A 27905-nucleotide genomic window follows, 5' to 3' on the forward strand; every position below is an offset into this window, starting at 1 on the left:
GCTTCCTAGATTAAATAAGTAATGGGCCCACCTTGAAGAAACTCAGTCTAAAAAGGGAAACAGCGATGAGACAAAATATTTCAACATAATGGACAAATGTGTTAAGAGCTATGCAGAAAGTGGAGTGGGAATGGAAAGGAAACACTAAGTTGGGTGTGGTGGTAATGGGAAAATAGTGTTGGGAGCTTCTAGAGAGGAAGTAAAACTTCAGCCAAATAAGGGAGCTACCCCTCCATGTGAACAACAGGAGCTAAAAACGTAGGTGAAGGTAGCAGCATCTGCCTGACACCTTTGAAAGACTTCACTTGGCTCAGCCAAACCAACATGGATTGAGAGGAATGGCATGAAAGAGAAAGCAGGCAATCAGTAAGGACTCAAAGCATCCTTGATCGGTTAGTTGGCTGGTAAGTGGGTAGAAGGTCATCTGCTGAGGTAAGAAACTAAAAAGAAAAGCAAGTCTATGGGGAACAATACTGTTAAATCATGGATATCTTTACATAGCTGAATACTGATTCTAGGCATAATGCCAAGCATCTTACTTTATATTTTATTTAACCATCACAGCAGTTTTATGAGGGAGGTAAAGTTGTCTATTATCTTCGTTTTGCAATTTAAAAGCAAACACTGAGTTTCAAGGATTAATGACTCGACCAGTTACAGTTACTAATTTTGTTTTGCACCAAGCTGCTATCTTTGTACCAAGCTATGCTGAGTTTGAGGTGCCTACAGGCATTCCACCCAGATGTGTCCACAGGCTGGATGGAGTGCAAGGGAGGGACTGGCAAAGAGACACAGGCCTGGGGTCTACCAGAATAGGGAACACGGTGGGGTCAGAGATACAGGCTTGGATGAGAGGGCTCCGCGAGCTCTAAGCAGGGAGAAGGAATGAGGGGCTGGGGAACACTAGTCTCAGAGGGGCCAAAAGAAAGAAAGAAACCAGCGGAAGTTTGAGGCGCCATCCGATAGTGCGAGTCCTTACGGATGTCCTTCCGTGAATCTTTTTGCCAAGTCCCTAGTCCAAGTGCGTGGAGTTCAATAAAGGGCCTCCGGGGTCAGAAGGGGCACTCTGTCAAGGTTGGGCCTTTGTATCCAATTCCTTCAGTTCCTTAAGGACCAAAGGATGGATGACCTGAAACTCGCACGGAGACGTGACTACCTGAGGAGGTAAACAATTAGCTAAACCTCCTTAAAGCGGATGGAGGACTCGTCTCCCTCCAGCGTCGCCAAAGGCGCTGTGGTTGTGAACGAGCAGAGGTTACCGCAGAAACGACGATGCGTGCTGGGCAAGGATGCAGACAGCTGGCGGACGGGGACCCGGTCCGACGGGAAGAGCGACCGCCCCGAGCCGCGGGCACGCGCGCCGGCGAGGAAGGCCGGGAGCGCCGCGGGCTCACCCGGCTCTCCTCCCCACCGCAGCCGCCTCCTGCTCCTCCGGTGTCCGCGTACCCTCTGCCCTTTCTGCCCGTCCCGCCGCTCGGCTCAGCGCCCCCCGCCCTTCCGACGCGGCCACGGCCCAGCTCCCGTCACCCGCTCAGCCCCGCCCGGCTGTGCGTCACGCGGAGCGGGGTCCGTATGTAGCGCGGCCAGGCCCCGCCCCCGCGCCCAAGGCCCCGCCCCTCCAGCCCCACAGGGGCAGGCTCGCCGGCGTGGGCTGTGGGCTGTGGGCTGTGGGGTCCGGACTTTACCCACTCTCCGGGGGATCGTCCCGCCGCCGCCGAGGCCCCGCCTTTTCTGAGGCCCTCTCCTGCCACCTGAGCGGACGCGGGGAGTCGAAGCCGGGCGTGCGGGGCGCCATGCAGGGCCGCCGCCCCACAGGCGCGGCGGCTGCGGCGGGGCTGGCCGGCTGAGGCCCGTTCTGGGCCGAGGCATGTGGAGCCCCGGCAGGAGCCTCCTCCAGACGCCGCCCCGGCTGCCGCAGCACGCCGCCGTGCCGGGCCGCGCCGAACTGCCGCCTCGCCGGGCCCTGCCGCGGGCTGCGGGCGGGGACGGCCCCGCGGACCGCCTCCCGCGCGGGGGCGGGGCGAGCGCGGGGGTGGTGGCGGCGGCGGCGGCAGCGGCGGCGGCCTCCGGGGCCCTGCTTGGCGCCTATCTGGAGCGCCACGGGCAGCCTGCGGCCTTGGAGCTGCCGGCGCCGGGCGGGGCCTTGGCGGGCAGCCCCGGGAGCGGCGGCAGCGGCGGCGGCGGCGGCGTGGTGGTCGGCGTGGCCGAGGTGAGAAGCTGGCGCTGCTGCTGCCTCGGCAGCACCTGTTGGTGCCGGAGCCTGGTGCTGGTCTGCGTGCTGGCCGCGCTGTGCTTCGCTTCCCTGGCCCTGGTCCGCCGCTACTTGCAGCACCTCCTGCTCTGGGTGGAGAGCCTCGACTCGCTGCTCGGGGTCCTGCTCTTCGTCGTGGGCTTCATCGTGGTCTCGTTCCCCTGCGGCTGGGGCTACATCGTGCTCAACGTGGCCGCCGGCTACCTGTACGGCTTCGTGCTGGGCATGGGACTGATGGTGGTGGGCGTCCTCATCGGCACCTTCATCGCCCATGTGGTCTGCAAGCGGCTGCTCACCGCCTGGGTGGCCACCAAGATTCAGAGCAGCGAGAAGCTGAGCGCCGTTATCCGCGTCGTGGAGGGAGGGAGCGGCCTGAAAGTGGTGGCGCTGGCCAGACTCACTCCTATACCTTTTGGGCTCCAGAATGCAGTGTTCTCGGTAAGTGGTGTCCCGCTGGTCCATCCCTCTCCGAGTCTGTTTTTGAGCGATCTTGTGACGGCCCTGGGAGGGCGCTCCATCAGATAAATACCAGCAGAGAAGTGACATTGACAACAGGAGTTAGCATTTCCGTCGTACCATAAGAAATCTTAAATAAAGCAAATTTAAGTCGGGCCCTCTGTAGATCTGGTGAAGAAAGAACCAACCCTTTTTGGCATATGGGTTTTGTTAAAAATGAAGAGTCCTTTGAACTCTGAGGGGAGATGAATGGAAATATCCATTTTAAACATTTGTCATCTTATTTCTGTAGCAGCTTTGGCAACAGTCAGGGAGTAAAGGTTTCACATGCGTAGTTTTCTTTCTTAACCTGTATAAATGCATCCATGGTTTTGACTCAACAACGTGGCACTAAAGGAAGTGTTTGGGTAAACAACGTAGGGAGTCGTTACAGACTATATTTTGGGGTTCCCTAAAATTTTTAATAGGCCTTTTGTTCATCGAGTAATTTGCTGTGATACAGTGTAATGGGGATAGCCTCCTGTTTATGTTTGGAGGAACTTCATTTTGAAATCCCTAGGTAGTGGATAAAACAAAATAGGACAGATAACCTTTTCCCCAGTGAGAACTTATTTTTCTTTTTGCACATCTTCTACACTTTTTTTGCCTTGTTTTCATGTGTTCTGCTCATCTAGCTTAGGTTTTTCTGGCTAGTGGACATCCCATTGCAACTGATTTAGGAATTAGAGACACTGCTAGTGAGGAAACCATGGATCAGAAGAAAGGAATCCAGTATTTACAAACTTAGTGTCTTTGGAACAAATTATTAACCCTATCTGCCTTAGCTTTCCTCTTTTCTAAGGTGAAGGGGTTGAATTAGATTACTGAGTTCCTCAAATTCAATGATTCTAAACTACAAAGAGTTCATATTAGCGATTCTCAGGAACTCAACCCTTCAGGTAGACGTAAAGGAAACTATGAAGTCGAGAGATTTAGCACTCAAGACTGATAGGAGCCAACATATTTTATGTTAGTGAATCTGACACATTGTTTTGTTTCAGAAATAAATTTTTAGTCTCTAGAAACTTTCTTCTTTTGTTTTAACAATAATTCTAACCAACCTAGCTGTGACGAAATTAAGATCTCTTCTTTGTTGTTCTTTTCTTTGTAAATGCCTTTTGCAAATCTTGCGTTGATTCTAACGAACAGCGACGCTTGGCATGGAAATAGATAAGGAGTTCTCTGTGCAGATAAAGTTTGGTGTTTACAGGTAGTCTGGTATGTTCTCTCTTAAATTTTTACCTCTTTACAGCCACCTATAAACATGCACCTTGACCCAACCTAATATAGATCAAATATCCTAAGACTTTGAAAGAGGGTTGACACCACGGAACCTAAATAGTTTCATTCTGTTAGTTTACTCAACTCTCCTGTGTGGCTTACTGTGTATTTTCTTGTCCCCCTACCTTGTGCCTACTATCCTAGGTTCTTTCCACATATTATTTCTAATCTTTAACTAGCCCTGCAGAAGGTGATTGTGCTTATATTAAAGGCTATTGTCTAATATTCTGGAGCACAGGGCTGATGCTCTGGAGTTCTGCTGTCCCTGTGGAATCTATTGTCCTCGGTCAAATCGCTTACCCTCTCTGTGGTTCATTTTCTTATTTGCAAAATGGGGTCAAGTAATGGTACCTCCTTCATAGGATAATTGAGATGATTACGTAAAATAAATACATGCAACCAAACCTGGGTTAACAAACACTCACAGGTGCCTTTTGGGATAGTTACTATTGTTAGAATCCAGGGTCACCTAGGTACTAAATAAATGGTAGAACCAAACTTTACACTGTGGTTTAAAGATAGGGTCTCAACCCAACCCGGGGCTCTGTTTCTTCACTGTGTATAGTCCTGAGTGTATAACTGGACTCATTAACTGTTTATTAATTAAAAATCAAATAGATTTTTAAAATCATCTCTTAAACATATTAAAGATGTGAGTTAGAAATTCTGCTTTGTATTTGGAAATAATTTAAGGTAATTATGTAATTGAAACTGAACTTGACAAGGGGCAGTTCTCAATTTGGCCTTGTGGAATCGAGAGAAAAGAATGAAAAAAAGGAAAATGGCCTCTTGAAATAGGTATTATTGGCCCAGTTTTACTGAGGAAGAAATGGAGGCTCAACCATCCAGGAGCTTGTTCAGGATCACCCACCTGCCAAGGGGTGTAGCTGAGGTTTAGACCCCAGATTGGCTGAAAAAGTGCCTCAGACCGTGTGAAATTCTCACTCTTGGCCATGAACAGGGTGGGTTGTGGAGCCATTGGATATAGTCTATTACGTCTTGTTCATTTCTGTTACTAACTTACCTGCTTAGTAGCTCTTTCAACCAAAACAGCTTACTGAATTCACCCAGCGTATGTGAGTGAAAAGAACGCTTAGTTTAGGCTGATTTTTCTTTTAGCCCAACTTTCCCTTCTGCCTTATAGAACTTCATTCTGTGTCCACCCTTTCTGCCCTCATACCCCTCTGGCTGCCCATGACTGTCCCTCTTCCAGACATGTTTCTTTTGTTTTCTTCTTCCCTGCCTGTCTTTTAAGTTATCCTTTCCCCCCACCCCACCCCCTTTACAGTTAAAACTCATCTTCGGTGTCCACGATTGATTGATCTTTAATCAGTGCCCACGATTAAAGAAACTTATCTGGGCCTTCCTCAAAGAGGAAGTGAGGTATAGGGGTCATGAGAGGCACAGGCTTTGGAATTAGATCGTCCTTGATTAGTTCATGCTGAGTTATGAGACTGAAATAACCTAATGCAGGGAAACATGGAGTGTTTGCTGGGTACATACTCAATTCTCAAAAATTGTTAGCAATTATTATGGTTAGTGGTGGAGGTAGTGGTGTTTACATTTTAGATACAGGAGGTGATTGTAAAAGGTGAGTATATGGAAGAAAGAAAGGGGCTCTCCCTTTCTTCCTATCTCTTCTTAGCTGTATTTTCTTTTCCCATGTGATTAAAAAAAGGGTAAGCAAACTGACACTCACTTTTGAAACTCATTATTGAAATGGAAAATAAGTACATAATACTTTATAATATCAAGTCTGTCTTAGATCATAAGACATATACTTTCTGAAGTACATATTTAAGTTTTTTCCACTTTTAAAAATTCACTCGTTTCTTCTGGGAGATGGTTAAAGGCCCCCCCCCCCAATGTTTTTGATGTAATCTTGTATCCATAGGTATGATTGTACATTAAGACAGATTTCTAGACTTGTAGTCTGTGTGTGTTTCTAAGTACTGTTCTTATCTGGACATATCTCCGTAACTATTTCTTACTGCCTCAGTCGGGATAGGCTAAATTCTGCTACAGTAACAACCCCCAAACCTCAGTGGGTTAAAAGCAAAGGTTTGTTTGTCTATTTGACACAGATCCAGGTTCAGCTTGGTTTGGGGAAGGGGTGGGGACTCTGCTTTATGTCATTTTCACTCTGGGATCCAGGCTGACAGAGCCACCGTCTTTCTCTTGGTTGCATGACATGGTGAATTGTGCACTGGTTTTTAAAGCTTCCACTTGGAAGTAATCTCATCTTTTTACTGGCTAAACAAGTTACATGGCCACAGCTGACCTCAGAGGGGCAGCGTGTACTCCAGGAGGGAGAAGAGTGAAGTGTTCGGTAGCAGTCTTCAGGACTCTGGCACTTGGTTTACAGGTTCTGCCTCCCAGACCCTTCAGTCCACTCCGCTGCCCCCATCCTGGCGCAGGCATCTCAGCTTCCCACCTGGTCTCCTTGCCTCTTAGGCAAGAGTTTCCAGTTTTTTCTCTGTCCAGAAAGGTTTTTCTAGAAGGCAAATCTGACCTTGGTTCTCCCTGTGGAAAACCCTCAAGTGGATTTTCTTTTCCCCTCAGGATAAATTCCAAACTCTCACAGCTTACCTCTGTAGCCTGTCTCGCATCCGTCTGCAATTACTAAGTGCCCTTTGATGTGTTAACTTATCTCGTCCTCAGCATTCTAAGGCAGACGTGATTATTTGATTCAAACATAGCAAATCAAAATTTTAGGATTTCCTTTTTGTTGATAAAGCTGAAAACTATAAACATCCCATTCTGTGTTTAGTAAGCATTAAAACATTCTTGTGAAGTCTCCTGTAAGATGCCCCCCTTGGAGATGATACAGAAAAAAAATGTGGGGCGGGAGGATGGCCACGTCCCAGGTCTCAATTGAGACTCTGGGATGCGCCCCACCAGGTGAGGGTCCTTGGCTTCACTTAGGAAAGAATTCAAGAGTGGGCCACAGTTGAACAAAGGTAGATTTATTCAGAGAGATACATACTCCATAGATAGAGTACAGGCTATTGCAGAAGGTAAGAGAAAGTCCACAAGGTGTGGGGGTCAGGCAGTCAGTTTAGAGTAAAAGTAAACACATCTACAGACAGAGTGTGGGCTGTCTCTGAAGGCGCAGGACTGAGAGGCCACAAGGCGCAGTGTTAGTTTTTATGCGCTCTGTAGCGTCATATGCTAACCAATGGGAGGGTTATTCCAACTACTTTAGAGATGAGGCTGGGATTCCCAGGATTGGGCCACTGCCACTTTTTGACCATTTATGGCTAGCCTCGAAACTGTCACAGCGCCTGTGGGAGTCTCATTTACAATGCTAATATATTACAGTGAGTTTATAATGAAGCTCAAGTCTACTGGAAGTCAAATGTCATGCCATCTCAGGCCTCAAGGCCTGTTGGGAGTTGAATTTTCCACCATCTTGGTGTTAATTGCTGTGTCATCTCTGAATGGCTGTGTCCTGCCCCCTTCCTAAACTGTAGAAGTCCTCTCAGACATCTGGACTTACGCAATTTAAAGATACCTCCTGTGAAATAACAACTTTAATCTAGAATATATTATAAGATAATTGGTTGTTATGGGTAACAGTATTCATATGAGTGCTTGCAACTTCCAAAATTTTGTTGTTTTACAGGAGATGCTAGAAATCATTCTCTCTTTTCACTTTAGTCATAGAAAAACTTCTCTTAAACAATTCCATGTTGGAAAGTTTGTTTCCATCATGCTTAAATCTTTGAAACCTCAAATGAAAACTTAAAACATAGCATGGGAGACCCACTTATTCATATGTTGTATACCACGTTACAATTTGTAGAGCAGATTTCCATACACGATATCCCTTCATCATCACAGCAGTCCTTTGAGGAGGTATCAGTGACTAAGAGGCAGAGTTATATAGAAGACAGATATCACACACTTAAGTCAGGCGTGGTTCTGACATTAACTGTGACATCCTGAGCTACTCTTTTGAGCCATACCTTCTGTTGTAAGATGTGTTTACTAATATCTCCTGCATAGCTGTGATATAGCTTGCTTATTATATATAAGTATATATATATATATATAAGTATAGCTTGCTTATTACTGTTTCTTTTTCTCCATCCTCTGCATTCCAAAATGAGGACATTGAAACTTAGAAGGTTGTTTTTTTTTTGTTTTGTTTTTGGTAATGTAACCATTATTTATATTGCACTTACTAAGTGCCAGGTTCTGTCTTCTAACATGTATATATTTCTTATTTAGTGCTCATATAAACATCTTAACTCATCTTAACTAAGGCAGTTGAGGCAGAGAGGTGAAAGTATACAGCTAGTAAATAGCAGAGTCATGAACATACCTAAGATTTTGTTGTTGGTCCAAAAAGAGCTGGGTTTCTCAGAGACCTCCTGGTTCTAGTTGCAGAGGACCTGCCCTGTAGTGCATCACGTATCAGATGTTATGGAGGACCTCCCATGCACTCACCAGCTTCATTCACCGGTCAGCGTTCTGCACAGTTGAATTAGGCATCATCCCAGGACTTCAGAGCAGGGGACAGCAGACTGTGACCACGGCCCACTGCGTGATTTTGCATGGCACACAAGCTAAACGTAGTTTTTAAATTTTTAAATGATAGGGAAAAAATCAGAAGGATAATATTTTCTGCACGTGAGAATTACATGACATTCAAATTTGAGCATCTGCAAATAATATTATTGGAATACAGCCAAGCTCCTTCATGTATGTACAATTTGTGGCTCATTTTAAGCTAAAACAGCAGAGTTGAGTAGTTGTGACAGGAGCCTATACCCTGCAAAACCTAGAATATTTCCTGTCCGGCACTTTGCAGAAAAGGTTTGCATTAGAGCTACTGCAGTCACTGTAATAAAATAACCGCCAAGCCTGAGCCCCTGCGTATGTCGGAGGGAGTGCTAAAGCTCTCATGTGTATCTTATTTACTTTTGTATTTAACAAAATCCTTTTTTAAAAAAACAATATATGCGTAATGTGGGTAAAATGCAGACAAAATTAAAATGGGTAAATTTAAAAGTGCAAGGCTTGACCCATCATCCTGGCTCAGTTCTCAGTAGAACCACTTTAAAGAATTTATGTTACCAAACTATTAGTTACTTTGACTATTTTTATGAGCCCACAGTAGGTTAGAAGCAGCAACAAAAAATTTGTTTGTTTGCTTTGGAAGGGGCAGGGAGCTGTGAAAATGGTACACTGACTGAAATAATGACAAAAAAACATTAAAGACAAATATAACTGTAATGTATTTTCCTAGAGTTTGCATTGAGTAATCAAGAAAAAGAGAAATTACCTTTAGTAACTTAGTTCACAATAAAACTGAAATTTATTACAATTAAATGAAAGTTTTTTTACTGGCAAGTGATTGTAAGACCAGAAAAGTGATAAAATCTTAGCCTCATAGACTCTTTGGAGACCTTTAGTTCTGTCTCAGCTCCTTTGTGACTTTGGTGAAGTCATTTAATAATCTGGCCTCCAATTTTCGTATTTGTAAAATGAGGAAGGTTACACAGTCTTAGAGTTTGCTCTTAAAAAGGTAAATGTTCAAAATAACAAGTTAATACCTTTTATTTTAACAGTTTGGTAATAGTATGTTTTATAAAAATGTTTTCTCATCTTAAATTTTTATTGTGTTATAGATATAACCGTTCATTCATATTTGATGAGTCATGATACTTGTCATTGTACTCTTATTTTTAAAGTATATTGATCTGTTGCCGGGTGAGCAGTTTAGATGAAATCAAAAGACAGAGACACAGTCTGTGTTTTGAAGGAGCTTGAAGTCTTAAGTCTGAAGGTTTAGGTACGGTGACCAAGTGGATAAATGGCCTGCCACCTCAGTCCACATCCTTCGACCTCACAGTACCACTGAGCGCAGCTGGCCATTGCCTCCCCAAAACCGTGTTCTTCTCTTTGTGTCTCTTCAGTTATCTCACCAGCTTCTGTGGTTTTTGTGTCATATATGGGTTTGGAATTCAGAAATCTGTATCTTTGGTCTGTTGTGTCGTGGTAACAAATAACAGTGTGTCTTATTACCCCTTCCTAGATAAAAAAAATTTCTTTAGAAGCAGAGTCTTATAAAACTTACTTTAACAGTATTTGCTTTTTCTGTCTGTGAAATGTGTTTATTGTAAAAACTTTGTTTTCTCCTTTGTATTTACTATACTTTTCAATCATTAACGTTTTAGTGTTTATTTTTCTAGTCTTTGCATTTATTAATGCATGTGTTTTCCTTATATAACATTGTGAGTGAATGTTACAACTTTTGTGACTTTTTACTGAATGGAATGAACATTTTGGCCATTAGGTATACTACGAAATGACTTAAAATGACCACAGCATCAGCTGTGGTTTTCTGTCTTTGTATATTCATCCCTGCTTATGTATAGAAGGGCCTTATATATAGATGGCATTTGATAAATTTTTGTTGAATGAGTAAAAGTAATCAACTGTATAAAGAAGATCTTTTTAACTTATGTTCTAGGCATTCTATGCAGTGACATATATATATTTTTTTCCCTAGGGAGAAGATTCAGTGTTTTAATCAGATTCTCAAATGGATCAGTGGCCCCTAAAATATTTAGGAACCATTAAAAGCCGAATTAATTAATGCCTAATTTAATTGATACCTAATTTAGGGATATCGAACTAATGAAAAAGTCTGTATGTACAAAGATGGCTTCTGCATTGTGAACAGATTTATTTGCCTAACTGTCTCTGTCAGTAGAAGCCTGTACACTGACACCCTCTACAGCTGTTAGAGTGGGGTCTCTCAGAGCACCTGCTTTGTTGGTTTTTTTTTTCTTTTTTTCTTTTGTTTTTTTTTTCTAGTAGCAAAACTCTTCTCCATACTTTCAGAGTTGCTGCCTAAACAGAGGGTCTTAGCCTTGACATTAGGTTGACTCAGAGGTTAATGGAAATGCGTTTAGTGTTTATTCAATACTCAACTCAACAAGTACCTGGTAGATACCTACTCTGTGCCCACTTCAGTTCTAGATGCTACAGATGCAATGGCAATAAATAAAACAAAGTCCATCCTTGATCCTTCACGGTGCTTGTAGTCTAGCGGAGAAAGCATTCTGGATACATCAAGGCATCTATTTTGCTGATAATGAATCAATTTCCATTTATAACATTATTTCTGAGGAAATGGGGGACAGTATTTTCAGTTTCTGAACAGCCAGTTACAAATGGACTTTGCATCCTAGCCTGTTTATAAACTGGCGACTATTGTAAGTCTCACATTTGTGAACAAGACAGTTTTAATGTTGACGCAGTCAACATCCAGTTAATGTATATTTAGCACCTAATATATAATAGGCGTCATGCTAAAGGTAGTGACACAATGAAGAACTAGGCAGATGGATCCCTTCCTGTTCAAATTTGTAGTTTGAAGAAGGGGTGAAGGGCGAACAGATGGTAAAATACTGGGTTACTCTCTGGTGTGAAGGGGATAGGCAGGTAATAGTGTTGGTCCTGTCAGAGAACTTGAAAGGAGCTCTTAATGCAGACTTGAGAGCTTGGGGAGGGTTTCCTAGAGAAATTGATGATTTGAGTGAAAGGCAGTTTGGAACTTTGCCCAAATAAAAGGAGTGGGAGGAAGGGTATGAATGTCCCTGCCAGCAGGAACAGCGCCCAGAAGGAAAAGAACAAGGAACGTCCTAAGACAAGAGAATTCTGATGGCTGGAACATAGTGTCCATGAAGCATAAGGCAGTCCGAGGCCAGGCCATGAAGTAACTCCGTGTTGAGAAACTGAGCTTCCTTCTGATGGCAGTAGGAAAGAGTTTAAGCACGATTAGATTTGCAATTTTTAAAAAAAGATTTCTGCAAAATTTAGCATAGCTTGTGAGTGGGGATAGGTCTAGGTGTCAGCTGGAGACAGTGTTCCGGCACAGGAGCTGTTGGCGGTGGACTTCTTAGCTATTTAGAAGGCCTTCTGAAGTGGCTAGTGAGGGCAACTGAGATTGGGAACACAGACAAATGGATTTTGGGGAGGAAGGGAATGGGCAGTTAATGTTTTTCTTTAAACCAGTTTTTTAAATTTCCTGTTTCTGAAAGTGAAAACTAGTTACCACTTGTTAACGCTTTCTCCCTCCTATTCAACTGTTTCTGAAATATTGATAGTATTTTGAGGATATATATAATAAAATACATAATTTATCAATTATAATTAGATTGAAGGCTCAAACTGTAGTCATTTGATCTTTTTTTGATCATTCGGTAAAAATTATTACAGGGACTCATGATTTTTTTCCCGTGTAACATTATCAAATGTATATCTTAATTGGAATTTACCTTCATAGTAACTGTCAATAAACAGCACCGCTATTGTATAAACCAAGCAACGCATCAGTACAGGAGTGTACACTTTACCAAAACTAATACAGATTCACAGAGCTATGCATGAAATTTGAGTTCTTCCATACACAGAACCCCTTATAGTCTTCATTTGAGTTGTGTCAAGATATTCTTTGAAAAAGTGCTAAAATTTCTTTGTGCATTAAATTAAAGCCAGTAAAGCCATGGTGTAAACGGCTTTAAACTGAGCAGGCAGAGGAGCTGGAGGCAAGGTTGCAGAGAGAGCTGTGCTTTGTGCTTGCCGGAGGGGCAGCAGGCCTCAGGTGCAGTGAGCATGGAGAGATCCATCTCAAGATAGAGATTCTCTTGTTGTCAGCTTCACAAATGTGTGTTCAGAGAAGAGTCAGCTCTTGCTTTTCAGAATTAAGGGGTTTTTCTTTCTCTTTCTTTTCTTTTTTTCAGTTGGTCATGTCTTTGTTTTCATGGTCGATCTATCTAGATGGTAATGTCCTACATTAACCTCTGCGGACCCAGACAAGTGAATTATATCTCCAGCTAAATCCCAGTACGTTTGGGAATAAGAATGTGTGTACTTCCGTGGTGCTACTGGAGTCTGAGAAACATGGGAGGATAGCAATCAGGTAGCAGTCACCATCCCTGAAACTCTCATCTGAGTATTTCTGATACATAGGAACTAACGAGCAGATGACACTGACATCCTCAGCTGAGACTTCTAGGAGTCTGGAGTAGGAGAACAACCCTGAGCTAATAGCCTGGAATACTGTAGGCAGAAATTCCTGTAGGCTCACCTGATTAAAATGCCAGATCTTAAAATTAGTGAAAATAAATTTAATGAAGTGACCACTAACTTTCTTATATATCAGTAATACCCAGATGGGGATATGGAAAAATTATTCTCAAAATTAATAGCAGTAGCAACAACTGTAACATAGAATGCTTAAAATAACTAATAAGAAATGTGTGATACATGTAAATAAAACCACCAAACTTTAGTAAAAAATGTGGAAAATTTTTAAGTAATTATAAAAATATTTCTGGATAAGAATGCTGAATATTACAGAGTTTTCTGCAGTATCCAGATTAATTTATAAATTTTCCTTAATCCCAGTATAATATTTACTAAATTTTTTTGAATAGCAGAGTGATCCTAATGTATCTGCAAAAGTGAATAAGTAAAAATAGTTATGGTAATTTTAAAAAGAAGAGTCATAATAGGGATTTGAAGGATGGGAAATTCTTATCAGATATTTAACTGGTAGTCTTTTTTTTTTTTTGTCCTGGTTTATCCATCCCCTCACGCTGCTTTTCCTTTTGGTAACTGTTAAGTTTGTTTTTTATGTCTGTGAGTCTGTTTCTGTTTTGTAAGTAAGTTTATTTGTATCATTTTTTTTTTTTTTAGATTCCACATGTAAGTGGTAGATATTTGTCTTTCTCTGACTTACTTCACTTAATATGATAATCTCTAGGTCCATCCATGTGGCTGTAACTTTCAATATTTCATTATTTTTTATGGCTGAGTAATATCCTGTGTGTGTGTGTGTGTGTGTATGTATGTGTGTGTGTATATGCCATATCTACTTTACCATTCATCCATTGATGGACATTGAGGTTGTGTCCGTATCTCGGCTCCTGTAGTGCTGCTGTGAACATCAGGGTGCATGTATCTTTTCGAATTAGTTTTCTCCAGATATATCCCAGGAGTGGGATTGCTGGATCACATGGTAACTCTGTGTTTAGTTTTTTTAAGGAACCTCCATACTGTTCTCCATAGTGGCCGCACCAATTTACATTCTCACCAAGAGTGTAGGAAGGTTTCCTTTTCTTCACACCCTCTCCAGCATTTATGGTTTGTGGACTTTTTTGATGATGGCCATTCTGACGGGTGTGAGAATTGTACTTCTGATTTGCATTTCTTTAATAATTAATGATGTTGAGCATCTTTTGATGTGACTGTTGGCTATCTGTATGCCTTCTTTGGAGAAATGTCTATTTAAGTCTTCTGCCTGTTTTTTGTTGGGTTGTTTTTTGGTTTTCTTTTTTGTCTGCATGTGTTTTTATATTAAGCTATATGAGTTGTTTGTATATTTTGGAATTAATCCCTTGTCAGTCTCATCATTTGTAAATACTTTCTACCAGTCCATAGGTTGTCTTTTTGTTTTGTTTATGGTTTCTTTTGTTGTACAAAAACTTTTAAGTTTAATTAGTCCCATGTGTTTATTTTTGTTTTCATCTCCATTACTCTAGGAGATGGATCTGAAAGAATATTGCTGCGATTTATATCAAAGAGTGTTCTGCCTGTGTTTTCCTCTAGTTTTATAGTATCCAGTCTTACCTTTAGGTCTTTAATTCATTTTAAGTTTACCTTTGTATATGGTGTTACAGAATGTTCTGATTTCAGTCTTTTAAAGGTAGCTGTCCAGTTTTCCCAGCACCATTTATCAAAGAGACTGTCTTTTCTCCATTGTATATTCTTGCCTCCTTTGTCATAGATTAATTGATTATAAGTGCCATAGGTTTATTTCTGGACTTTCTGTCCTGTTCCATTGATCTATGTGTCTGTTTTTGTGACAGTACCATACTGTTTTGATTACTGTAACTTTGCAATACAGTCTGAAGTCAAAGAGTGTGATTTCTTCAAGCTCCATTCTTCTTTCTCAAGATTGTTTTGGCTACTTGGGGTCTTTTGTGGTTCTACACAAATTTTTAAAATTATTGTTCTAGTTCTGTGAAAAATGCCATTGGCAATTTGATAGGGACTGTACTGAATCTGTAGACTGCCTTGGGTAGTGTGGTCATTTTAACAATATTGATTCTTCCAATCCAAGAGCCTGAGATGTCTTTCCATCTGTTTGTGTTGTCTTCAGTTACTTTCATCAGTGTCCTGCAGTATTCAGAGCACAGGTCTTTTGCCTCCTTAGGTAGGTTTACTCCTGGGTATTTTATTCTTTTTGGTGCGATGGTAAATGGGATTGTTTTCTTAACTTCTCTTTCTGATCTTTCATTGTTAGAGTATAGAAATGTAACAAATTTCTGTGTGTTAATTTTGCGTCCTGCAACTTGACTGAATTCTTTGATGACCTCTAGTAGTTTTTTGGTAGCATCCTTAGGATTTTCTATGTATGTATCAGGTCCTCTGCATACAGTGACAGTTTTACTTCTTTTCAGATTTGGATGCTTTTTATTTCCTTTTCTGCTTTGGTTATTGTGACTAGGACTTCAAAGCTATGTTGAATAAAAGTGGTGAGATGAGCATCCTTGTCCTGTTGCTGAACTTAGAGGAATGCCTTTAGCTTTTCACCATTGAGTATGATGCTAGCTGTGGGTTTGTCATATATGGCCTTTATTATATTGAGTTATGTTCCCTCTGTGCCCACTTTCTGGAGAGTTGTTATCATAAATGGATGTTGAATTTTATCAAAAGCTTTTTCTGCATGTATTGAGATGATCATATGGTTTTTATTCTTTAATTTGTTAATGTGGTGTATCACATTGATAGATTTGCAGATACTGAAAAATCCCTGCAACCCTGGGATAAATCCCACTTGAGCATGGCGTATGATTCTTTTAATGTATTGTTGGAGTCGACGTGCTGGTATTTTTTGAGGATGTTTGCATCTGTGTTCATCAGTGATATTGGCCTGTAATTTTTTTTTTTTATGATATCTTTGTCTGGTTTTGGTATCAGGGTGATGGTGGCCTCTTAGAATGAGGTTGGAAGTGTTCCTTCCTCTGCAATTTTTGGAATAGTTTCAGAAGGAAAGGTGTTAAGTCTCCTCTGAGTGTTTGGTAGAATTCACCTGTGAAGCTGTCTGGTCCTGGACTTTTGTTTGTTGGGAGTTTTCTAATTTCTGATTCAATTTCAGCACTGGTAATTGGTCTGTTTATATTTTCTGTTCCTTCCTGGCTCAGTCTTGGGAGATTGTGCCTTTCTAAGAAATTACCCGTTTCTTCTAGGTTGTCCATTGTATTTGTGTAGTTGCTCATAGTAGCCTCTTTTGATCCTTTGTATTTCTTTGGAGTTAATTGTAACTTCTTTTTCATCGCTGATTTTATTGATTTGGGCCCTCTCCCTTTTTTTCTTGATGAGTCTGGCTGAAAGTTTATCAATTTTCTTTATCTTTTCAAAGAACCAGCTTTTAGTTTCATTAATCTTTTCTGTTTTGTTTTGGTTTTTTTTTTTAGTCCCTATTTCATTTATTTCTCCTCTGATCTTTATGTTATCTTTCTACTAATTTTGGGTTTTGTTTGTTCTTCTTTCTCTAATTGCTCTAGATATGAGGTTAAGATTGATAGCCTTTGCAACAATTTGGTTTCAGTACAAGATATCAGTGGATAGTATTAGAGCCCCAAGTCTGCCCCTTTATACACAATAACTTCATTTATAATAAAATAAATATCCCAAGTTGCTGGAGAAGTTACTGATTTTCAGCAAGTGATTCTAGGAAAATTGGTTACTGGGGAAAGGGAAGGATAAGGCTATATCTTCACCGTTAATCATAATAAATTACAGAAGGAGCAAGTGGTTAATACTAAAAAGAAAAATATAATAAAAGAAATATAGGTAGAGTTAACAGTGGGATCTGAAAAGACTTTCTAAAGCTAAAAGTAATGGAAAATCAGAGGAAATGATTGATAATGTTTGATTATATATAAATTTAGAAACATTTATATGTCAAAACATAAAATTAAAAGATAAGGGACACCTTAAAGGAAATTTTTGCCACTTTATATGTGTCCATATAATAGACAAAGTTGCTCTTACTATACAGAGAATAAATGTTATGAATAAATAAGAAAACACAACATTTCAGTAAAAAATGAGCAAATGTGAACAAATAAAACCATAAAAATGCAAATAGAAAAATGTGTATACTTAAAGCTAACGTAAATATAAATTTAAATAGTACAGATTAAATAATGATGAAACATCATTTTTACCCCATCAAACTAAGAAAGTTTGAAATTTAAAACTTAAAGTGGGTAAGAGTATAATGAAACGATACAACTTATACGTTACTTACTGTAAGTATGTGAACTTTTTCGGAAAAGAGTTTTTACTCTTTGATCTCATAATTCCATTTCTGATGATCTATCCTAAAATAATGGAGTTGCATATTAGTCATTTCTCTCTGTGTAACAAATCACTCCAAAACAAAGTGGCTTAATAAGCATTTATTATCACATGGTTTCTGTGGGTCAGGAATTCCTTGCAGCATAGCCAGGAACCTCTAGTTAAGGTTCCCTTGCAACATTACAGTCAAGGTGCTGACCAGAGCTGCAGCTGTCTTAACGGCTCCACTATGGGGGACTCGGCTTCCAGGCTCGCTCAGGTGGCTCTTGGCAGGTCTCAGGTCTTTGCCAGCTGTTGGCTGAAGACATCAGGTCCTTGCTGTATGGACCTCTCCATAGAGCTGCTTACAACGTGGTAACTTACCTTCTTGAAGGAGAGATGGAAGTCATGTTGTTTTTGTAATCTTATCTTAGAAGTAACATCTCATTGCTTAGGCCGTGGTCTTATTTGCCAGAAGAAAGCCCTAGTTCAGCCCACACCCTGGGGAGAGGATCACACGAGGGCATGGATACCAGGAGATGGGCTTATTGGGAGTATTTTAGATACTCTTTCCCACACAGGTTGATATACCGAGGTTTTTAAGCATAGGTTTTTAAAAATTTTATAATAGCAAAAAAAAGTGCATAATCACGTGCAAAGAAACAATTAAGGAAGCAATTTAAATGTTCTACAACAGAAGAATGGTTGGAGTGTTCTCTGCATCCTCAGAGTGATTGTGTAATTGTATAATAATAGTAATGTCTACCTTTCTGAGTGTCAGTCATATGCTAGGCATTTGCTAAGATATTTACAAATATTTCTGATCCTAACAACAACCATGTAAGGTAGTGGTTATTATCTTCATTTTACAAATGAAAAGGCTGATGCTTATAGACTCGGCACAGAAATGTCGTTGTAGAGTTACCTGGCTTCAAAGCCCAGCGATCACACTGCCAGTTATGTATGCTTATGAAGAATATTAAATGACACGAGGAAGGCTTACAAAACGGTTTTTACAAAGTGATTCGTGTGCACATTTTATTTACATGTAAGGAAAAAAAGAATAGCCAAAAATGTTATCTTTCAGTGGCATAATAATAGAATTTTTTTCTTTAACCTTTTATTCTAAATCTTCTGCATTCTATATATATTCCCTTTATTATTAAAAACCAGAACACTTTGAAAAGCAGTTCCGCTCCCTCTGCTCCCAAGGGAAGACCACTAGCAAGACTTGTACACACCATTCTTTGTGAAATTGAAATTGTACATGTGGTAATGAATCAAATCCATTTATTCTGCTCTTCCAGGTTACTGATCTCTCCTTACCCAACTATCTGATGGCATCTTCGATTGGACTGCTTCCCACCCAGCTCCTGAATTCTTATTTGGGTACCACCCTGCGGACCATGGAAGATGTCATTGCAGAACAGAGTGTTAGTGGATATTTTGTTTTTTGTTTACAGGTGAGTTTAAGACCAAGGATTGTCTTTTTTGTTTGTTTCCTTTTTGTGTGACATTACTGATTTAAATCTAGCAAATTTCATTGAAAATAATTTAAGAAGATTTTTTCCTTTTTACATCTTTTCTTGTTTTTTCAATACTACTTCATATTGGGCAAAATTTACATTTTTAATTGAGTGGATATGTGGAAATATATAGAACTGAATTGACACTTACTGAAAGTTCTCTTAAATAGAAAAATGGGAATGACAAAAATAGGGTTGTTTTTGCAGTGATTATTTTCAAAGTCATCACTAAACCAGATTCTGAGTTTGTATGAAGTGTTGTTAATTCTGTGTTTCTAAGATAATTTTAATGAGATTTGGTGGGGTTAGGTTTTTATCTTAATTTCCCTTCAACTTTGAAAGTATTGAACTCTTCTATTGGTATTTTTTAGGTTATTATACTGGCAATGTAAATTTCTTTCTAATAAAGTTTGATGTGAACAAAAAATTTTTTTAGAAAGTAATGCTTTATAAAAAGTGTAAAAGTATTCCATTATAAGTCCAAATAATATTCATGTAATAGAGTATTACTCCTCTGTAAATTGTAGTACAGTTTGGGGTTCATACAATTCCATGTAAGAGGTTGATAAAAGAGGAAAATCTTGCCAGGGAGGCAGATTTATTCAGTGCCTTAAATTACACACAGGAAGAGTTAAAATTCGTTTGCTTGTGATACATCTTATTCCTGAGACTTACTAAAATATAAAATCACCGTAATTTTCGTTGATTTGGTAAGACGATGATGAGCGCCAACAGGTATTGGATGCTTTATAGGCCATGTGTTTAAGCTCATTTACTGCCTCTACTTTCTTGAGCGAATTGTGCTCATCTCTTTCCAACTCTGCTTTCAGTAATGTCACATTGGTAGCTTGAAATTGGTCATGACGGGGTATTTACAGTATGAAATATGGCAAGTGCTCTACAGCAGGCCTCCCCCCTCTGATCCCTAAGAGCTAGTTAACCAGCACATCATTGGACAGCAATTTGCCTGACAGCAGAGCTGCAAGGGGCAGGAGCGGGATTTGAACACAGGCAGCTGGTCTTGGAGTCCATGCGCATAGCCAGTAGACTGCAGTCTGCAGGCAGGTGGTACTAATGAGACAGCTGCCTTGACTTCCTGGCCCCTTGAACTATAAGTTTTAACTTACACTGTTACTGAATGTATGGTATCATATTGCAAATTTACTGTTAGTGGTATTATTCTCAAGTTTTTGAGGTACTATTTTGTATTAAAAATTCTAAGATAAATAAAACGAGAGTTAATTTTCTTTGTGCTTATGCAGTACAAGTTCATTAAACAAAGTAAGCCCAGGGCTATTTACATTAAACTATAATAAAGCTTCTCAATAAAAGGGCTTGGTTTAATAAAAATGTAATATTTTTTCAGGAAATCGTTTTTAATTTTTCTTCACTGTTTTTTCTTCAGTATTACATTTTTTTAAGATAACCTAAATCTAGATTTAGAGTTTTTGTTAGTTTGTTTATTTTTATTAATGTGGCATGCTAATCACATATTAAACTTTCTATGCATTATATAGTATTTATGTTAATAATTTACGTTTATAATCATCCTATACTATAAGATTCTGATGTACAGAGTATAAGTACTGTATAAATACTGTAAGATTCTGATGTACACTACATTCTCAGATTGATTTTTTTTAGTATATTTAAGCATATTTTAAGCATATTTTATGTTTTTCTAGTTTACTGAAAACAATTTGAAACATCTTTTTTTTTAAATTGAAGTATAGTTGATTTACAATGTTGTGTTAGTTTCTGTTGTACAGCTTAGTGATTCGGTTATATGTATATTCCTTTTCATACTCTTTTTCATTATAGGTTATTACAAGGTATTGAATATAGTTCCCTGTGCTATGTATAGTAGGACCTTGTTATTTATGTTTTATACATAGTAGTTAGTATCTGCAAATCCCAAACTCCCAATTTATGCCTCCTCACCCTTCTTTCCCTACTAATAACCATAAGTTTGTTTTCTGTATCAGTAAGTCTTTGAAACATCTTTTTTTCTTAACATTGTAATTAGAAGTCCTCATTATTAGTAGCTTTCAGAAGATTTACACTACTTGATACTTTATATTTCTATGAATATTAGTAAACTACTCAACTGTAATCAGTGGAGTTGTAATAAAATGAAATAGCTCATGCATTTGTCAGTGATGCTTCTTAAAATATAGGAGGATCTTTTTTCTAGCGATTTCTGACCCTTTTGCTTGAGTTGGCAAATTAAAGCTTAGAATACAAAGGAGGAAAGGCAAATATCTTTTAGCCCAGACATTTACAAAAACCATCACCACCACAACAAAAGGATGAAGGCATATTTATGCTTTAATATGATACATTGATGTTACTTATAGTTTAATTTGATTGAGGGAGGATTTAATTTAGCTTACAAAAGATATACAGGCGAATAAAAAAAGTCATTTGATGGGGGAAAATTAGCATAGAAAAAAGAGTGAAATATAGGTTAAAATTAGTAATGTATTATGAGGTTCCTCATATTTGCTAGAAATGAGCCACAAATTTGCCACCTATTATAGCCACCTAAAGTGATCCGCAGTGTCTGTAAAATTAAAGCAATACCAAATAGATGTTCAGAGGAAAGCCGAACTGTTTCTTGTATTCATGTAGATTCCATGGTTTGTCAATTCAGCTAACTGTTCCATGCCCTGTATTTTTTTGTGTGTACTCATCAGCCAAAACCCCAATCCTGGATAAATCCAAGTTTTGATCTGCTTTGCACCTGCCCTTTTAGGGAAGACATACAACCAAGCAGATTGATGATGCTTCATTTTCCTAACCTTCAGCCGGTTTCTCAGCACTGCCCTATATTCTGTCTGTTCCTTTGTCTTCTCGTTTCCCCATTTTTCCTTAATGACTGTTTCAAACTTAGCTTCACTCTCTTCACAGTTTTCTCCTCCTCCCTTTGCTTCCCTCTTCATTCTCAATAGATGACCTCTCCTGCTTAACAGAAGAATCAAAAGCCTGCAAATGGGAAACCCCTCAATTTCCGACTAAGAAATTTACTGACCCCCTTGTGTCCTGCTTGTACACTCAGCCTGCTCTTCCACTAATGGTGGAAGGAATCCCTTTCAGTGTGTGCCTTTGTGTATAAAGCTTGTCCTTCTGCTTGTGTTTGATTCTTTTGCTTTAATAGGGAAACTTTTTTAAAAGTTTTTTTTTTTTTTCTTGTTGTGGGATTTTTTTTAACACTTCACTGGGCTGTTGGGAAGAGTTGGTACCCTAGGCCAGGCCCTAGGATGAAGAAAGCATCTGGGGAGAACCCCATGTAAAGATGTAGCCAGTTCACCCTTGTTAGGGACCTGAAAAACTTTTCACTGGTTCTCAACTTATTTTCTGTGGCCTTGCCAAATCCTTCCCTCAAGCTTTCATCACTAACCTTCTCTAAACCAGATACACTTTCCAGTCCTCATCGTAGCAACCTAAGACTCTTTTGGCAATGCCTTTTTAAAACACTTTCTTTTCCTAGCTCCTTTGATACCATATCTTCATCTTTTCCCATCTTTGCCTGGCTCTTTTATTAGCACCTCCTCCTCTCTTCACCCCTAAATTGGTCTTCCTCTGGATTCTACCCTGACCTTTCTGTTCTCACTCTGAAAACTTTCCTTCTTGGTAAAGGTGGCTGCGATGATACTTACTGTAACGGCTCCCATATATGCCTCTTCAGCTTAGCCTGTTTTCCACACCTTTAGACCCATGCACTGAATTGCTTTGGATAGCTGATAGGTACCTCAGATTCATCATGTCCTAAGCAGAGAACTTAACATCTCATCCACATCCTCCCCCAGTTACTTATCTAACATTTTCTCTATGTCTTTTTATGATCTCACCATCCACATAGTATCAAACATAGGGTATTCGATAAGTATACCTTGTGTTTTTAAGAGAGCTAACATGTTAGGGAACAAACAAGATTTAAAAACCTACCATTAAAATACCTAATTTGCTTAGAATTGTACCGAGTAATGGGTACTCGCTCAGTGGTGCCCCTTGTGCAAACTCCACGTTCCCCCTTTTGCTTCTCCTGTCCCACCCCCAGTAAGCTGTCCTTCACCACAGCCCTGACAATTGTATGTAGAATACTTTTCCCATAAAACTGTTAAAATTATAGGTAGGGCTAATTGAAACTATTATATTTTATAATCACTATGCTTAGAGCAGCCTTTGGAAGCTTGTTGGGACATTAAACAACACCTATTGAGAATATTTACTCCAAACTCTAAAGAGTCGCTTTACAAATGAGCTTTGGAGTAAATACCATTTAGAAGATGCGCAGACATTCTGCTGAATTGTATGTAGAGTGTTCAAGCCCAGAGGGACACAACTTTCGGACAGTGGGAGAAGCCCACGTGGTTTAAAGGGGCTCACCTGAAATCAGGTCACTAGTGAGTGGCTAAACTAAGACCAGAACCTCGTTTCAGTGTGATGCTGTTTCTAGTTATCCCTTTGACTGGCATTTTTTTGTTGTTGTTCACTCATTGTCATGTTTTCCTTTTTCCCTAAGTGTAGACAATTTCATGTTCATGGTTTCTAGGTGATTTCTTCTGAAGCTTATTGGCATTTCATTTTTTAAAAAAATGTTTCTTAATGGTTTTAATTTAGGCTGCAGCAGGCAGGTCATTTGCAAACAGTAGTACTTCTCTCTAAGTGGGCTTAGAGGTTGTGGTCATAGCTCTGCACAGACAGGCTACTACAGTAGTTACATTGAGAAAGTTTAGCCCGCTCTCAACCTCTGTTGTAGAATTCGTTTTTATTCTTGGAAGGAAGCTTTCTGATACAAAGAGGCAGGCTTGACTTGTATCAAACAAACATCACTTATACGGACTAAAAGGGATGTATGCCTGCCTTGTATCAACCTAATACTATAGAATGGTTACCCTGTAGATCGTGGTTCTCACCCAGCAGCCAAGGAAAGAGTAAATGACAACTGCCTGTAAACTATTTAAACATTTTTACCTAACTGTATCTGAGATGCATCCTGTTGGAACATTCCTAAACCAAATACTCATTGGATTTATTTTTCCCTTTTTTCTATGTAAAATAATTGTTAACTGTAATGTTTTATTTTTATTCACAGATTATTATAAGTATAGGCCTCATGTTTTATGTAGTTCATCGAGCTCAAGTGGAATTGAATGCAGCTATCGTAGCTTGCGAAATGGAACTGAAAACTTCTCTGGTTAAAGGCAATCAACCAAATATCAGCGGCTCTTCATTCTACAGCAAGAGGACCCTGACGTTTTCTGGAGGTGGACTCAATGTTGTATGATTCTAGCGAAACGTATGATTTTCAGGGGCCTTGTGTGCTATCCAGGGTCAAGCGGTCTCCTCACTAGTGGGCAGACGCAAGTTCTAATTGTATTAAGGCACAAAAAACAAAACTGACAAGTTTTTAAATTGCAAATTTTTTTAAAGGAAGAACCATTTTCTGGACATGTAAGTGTAAATGCAGTTTTGACTGCACCTCTTTGTCGTTTACTGTGCCCATAATGGCCTGTAGGTCTGCACTTTAGTTTTATTTTATTCTTTGTTCTCTTTCTGGGTACTTATGAACAGAGAAATAATCCAAATATTTTTCTGCATATTGTCTTTATTTATAAAGTCCATAAATAGTTGTATGCATCTTTCCTACATATAAAGATGAGTAAAAGTATGCAATTTTAAGTGTGTAATATTACTGGATGTTCTTTGCTTCAGTAGTCTTTCCAGAAAGGATAAACAGATTTTTTTGGGTTTGGGGTTGTTTTCTTTTAATTGTTTTAGGTGGGACCACTTTGCTTCCCTTCTCCTTACTAGTTAGAAAATAGACATGAACTTTTGTTTGAATGTATTTTTGCAAGGATCATACTGTTGCAGGGCCATTTACACCCATACACACAAGCTTAAATCCTACATTGTGGGACTCAAGTGCTCTTAAGATACCTTTTTTAGTTTCACTGTGTAATACGCAAAGCAAAAGGGAAATTACTCAATGGGTGGTGGCTCAGATTAGAACTTGTGTTCTAATGTCATTACATTGGCTTTACCCTTCTTAGGTCTTTCATCAAAGGGCTGTCCTGCAGTCTTATTTAAACATTTTATTAAAATAAACTTCTTTTCCTTTTTATATTCGCGATTAGGCTTTGAAATAAAGATGTTATCCTTTTAAAGTGGTGGGCTTGCTGTCATTGAAGGTGTCTCTCGGGTGGCCTTGTTTGATCAAAATGCCTTTTTAAAAAAACCAAGCTTTAAAATCATGTTTATAATTCCATTGAGTACATATATATTTGTCCCCATAGTCTTCAGCTTTAAAACTATAAATATAGTGTTAACTTAATGCCCAGATTTGTATCGTTTGTTTTACTTTAGGTTTATTTTGTTTGGTTTTTTTGGTACTTGTTTTTCTCTGGTAAGACTCAGGAATTCTGAAATGTGAATTTTAAGTCTCTCTACTCTTTCTCCTGTAGCATGAATTGAGTGTATTTATTCATAGCACTTACGTGGATAGCATGTAATAATTTGGCATATGATTCATATGACATGTTATTCATTTATCACCTTATATTTTTTAAGTAGTTTAATTGTCAACTTAATGATTAGTTTTTCACAGTGGAGATTATAGATATGAATGCAAATTTTCTGACAGGTATCTTTTTTAGCTATGAAAATGCCACCTTATCAGAGACCTCCCTTTTTGCCTTTTCATTAGGGTGAAATCCTTGCCCTGATTTACTAAAGTGCAAAAGAATTATTTGGAAGTATAGTAAAGATGCATTTGATCATTTCAATTAATTTTTTGCCTATCACAGGTATAATTGTTTTCCTTTCCTTCATAATGCATAATAAACGTTCTCACCTTTGAGTCACAGTGAAGTTTATTTATACGTCCGTGCTAAGACCTCAGTGCAAATGATCTGCTAGGCACCTGGATCCACAGCACTTTATTGGCCTACAAATCCTTCCTTCTTTTATTGGTAGAAAAAATATATAGTATTAGAATCTTCTTACTCTTTTTTGAATCCTAATTATTTGTTTAGTTATTTTTAAAGTTATTTTAGTTTAATTATCTCAATGAACAATACATCTGACTTACTTTTTTCTGTCTTACTTGACAATATTTCTCTTGTGCTTCTTTGTTGGTTAGTTTTTGTTAAAGAACTCAGTAATTTAAGATCACTGCTTTCATATAATTGTGTTACACTACATGGATTTTGAAGTGCATTTTATTTACTTAGCATTTTGTAACTTAAATAATTTCACCAAATGAATACCTTTTGGCAGTTCGTAATGAGTTCTTCCAGGTGCATTTTGCTTGGTACTTAAATAAGTAAAAAAAAAAATAATAATAATTTTTCTGTATTCTGCCAACATAATTTTCTATAATAAAATCATCCATTTTTACTAAAAATAGTATGGATTTACTATTTCTAAGATACTAAAACTGCAATTTTCTTTTTTTTGTTTTAAATCATTTCCAGCCTCCAAGCAAACTACAATCCTTTATAGTCATGCTGTTGGATAGCTGGATTTGATTGCTGAGTTTTCAGATGTGCTGTCTGTAAATTGTGCAAAGCATCGCCATGCCTTATTCACTCCATCTTTAACCCTGCATCCCAGATTTCTGGCAGCAACAAATTTCTACAGGATCCTTTTATGTTGCCCAATTATTGCCTTCAGTCAGAGTATATATTTATAAAATAAAATGTTTTGGATTTCTCAAACCAGTTAAGTGCAGTGTAAAATTGCTTTATATGCATATTTTTAAAAGCACACAATATACCTAATATCCAAATCTGATGAAAGATATGTTCCGTTTTTTAAAATTCTTTGGGCCTTTTTCTTAGTTTTCCATGTTTTCTGACTTATTATTAATGATTTTATTTACTTTTTGCCAAGTTTTGTCATGTAAATTATTTTCGAACAGCAGCACCTTTTAAAAAACACAGACATAATAATTTACAAATGCTTTCATGCCCATTTTCATTTGACCATCTGATTTGTGAAATAACTTGAAATATGTTCTCTTTGGTTTGTGAAAATAATAGAAACCAAATTTCTGTCATTAGAATGTGTATTTTGAGTTTATATTCAGAAATGATTTTGCGGTTTTGTTCAGAGCTAGCCATACTCTCTTTTTATGCACTTTGTAACCAACTGCAAACCTTTCTAAGACGACTTTACCCTGATAGGTCAAGCATCTTGACTATAAAACCTTTCCCTCTTTGAGAAGCTATTCAGTATCTATTCTTACCTACTGTTGCTGTTACTAAGTGGTGGGGCTACAAGCATACCCCAGCGTTTCTGGGTTTGTTAATGTGCAATACTGTTTTGAACTATTCATAGGAAAGGTGCTATTGGTTACATATGTCAATACGTGTGAGACTTTCTTTAGAAGCTTAAAGTTATTAGATACGTGCCAGGTTGATGATGTCGGTAAATCCTGAGATGTATGGTAAATCCATGCTGTTCAAAACCAGTCAGCATTTGCGGAGAAGAGAGGTTTAAAAAAGAGAGATTTAATGAGGACCTCAGAAACAATGTTACTGACCTAGGTTGATAACTTCAGTGACGGAATTTTGTTTCAGACACAGGCCACTCAGAGTGTCAGAATGATGGTCAGAATAACACTGTCTGGTTTTTAAATTGGATTCTGTTGATTTCTGTTACAATAAACTGTTTTGGATGTAATTTTTTAAAGGTCATGTCTTTAAGCTGAAAAGCCTGTAAAGGGAATGGAATCACGTGTTCTACAGGATATTTAACTAAGGAATTCCTCACATATATTGAACATAAGCCGTTAATTAATTCCACAACTCAGTAGTAACTTGGTACTTCTGAATTGCAAAGTGATTGCTGCAAACTATTTTCTAGGGTAGCTAAAGATTTAAAACATAATTCTAAAGGCAAATCAGTAAAATCTCTTGATTATTGGTATCCCAGATCACTTCTGTGCCTGAGAAAATAAAAGGTTATGTTTTATTTTC

The 27905-nt window shown here is 38.8% G+C and overlaps 1 protein-coding gene across 1 annotated transcript; it reads left to right on the forward strand.

The window, feature by feature from the left end:
- Nucleotides 1-1614: 1614 nt before the first annotated feature.
- On the forward strand, nt 1615-27905 carry TMEM64 (transmembrane protein 64). Its single transcript, XM_064476975.1, has 3 exons — nt 1615-2689; nt 18703-18858; nt 24020-27905. The coding sequence occupies exons 1-3, from the start codon at nt 1868-1870 to the stop codon at nt 24209-24211; spliced, it is 1170 nt and encodes a 389-aa protein (XP_064333045.1). The 5' UTR covers nt 1615-1867; the 3' UTR covers nt 24212-27905.

This window comes from Camelus dromedarius, chromosome 20, assembly GCF_036321535.1.
Source record: "Camelus dromedarius isolate mCamDro1 chromosome 20, mCamDro1.pat, whole genome shotgun sequence".
NCBI classification, from domain to species: Eukaryota; Metazoa; Chordata; class Mammalia; order Artiodactyla; family Camelidae; genus Camelus; species Camelus dromedarius.

What these genes read in the sequence shown, in the direction of transcription:
- TMEM64 (XM_064476975.1), top strand. Translation starts at nt 1,868, where the DNA reads ATGTGGAGCCCCGGCAGGAGCCTCCTCCAGACGCCGCCCCGGCTGCCG. An exon ending in TCCAGAATGCAGTGTTCTCG is followed by an intron (nt 2,690 to 18,702) that starts GTAAGTGGTGTC and finishes CTGCTCTTCCAG; the next exon opens with GTTACTGATCTCTCCTTACC. An exon ending in ATTTTGTTTTTTGTTTACAG is followed by an intron (nt 18,859 to 24,019) that starts GTGAGTTTAAGA and finishes TTTTATTCACAG; the next exon opens with ATTATTATAAGTATAGGCCT.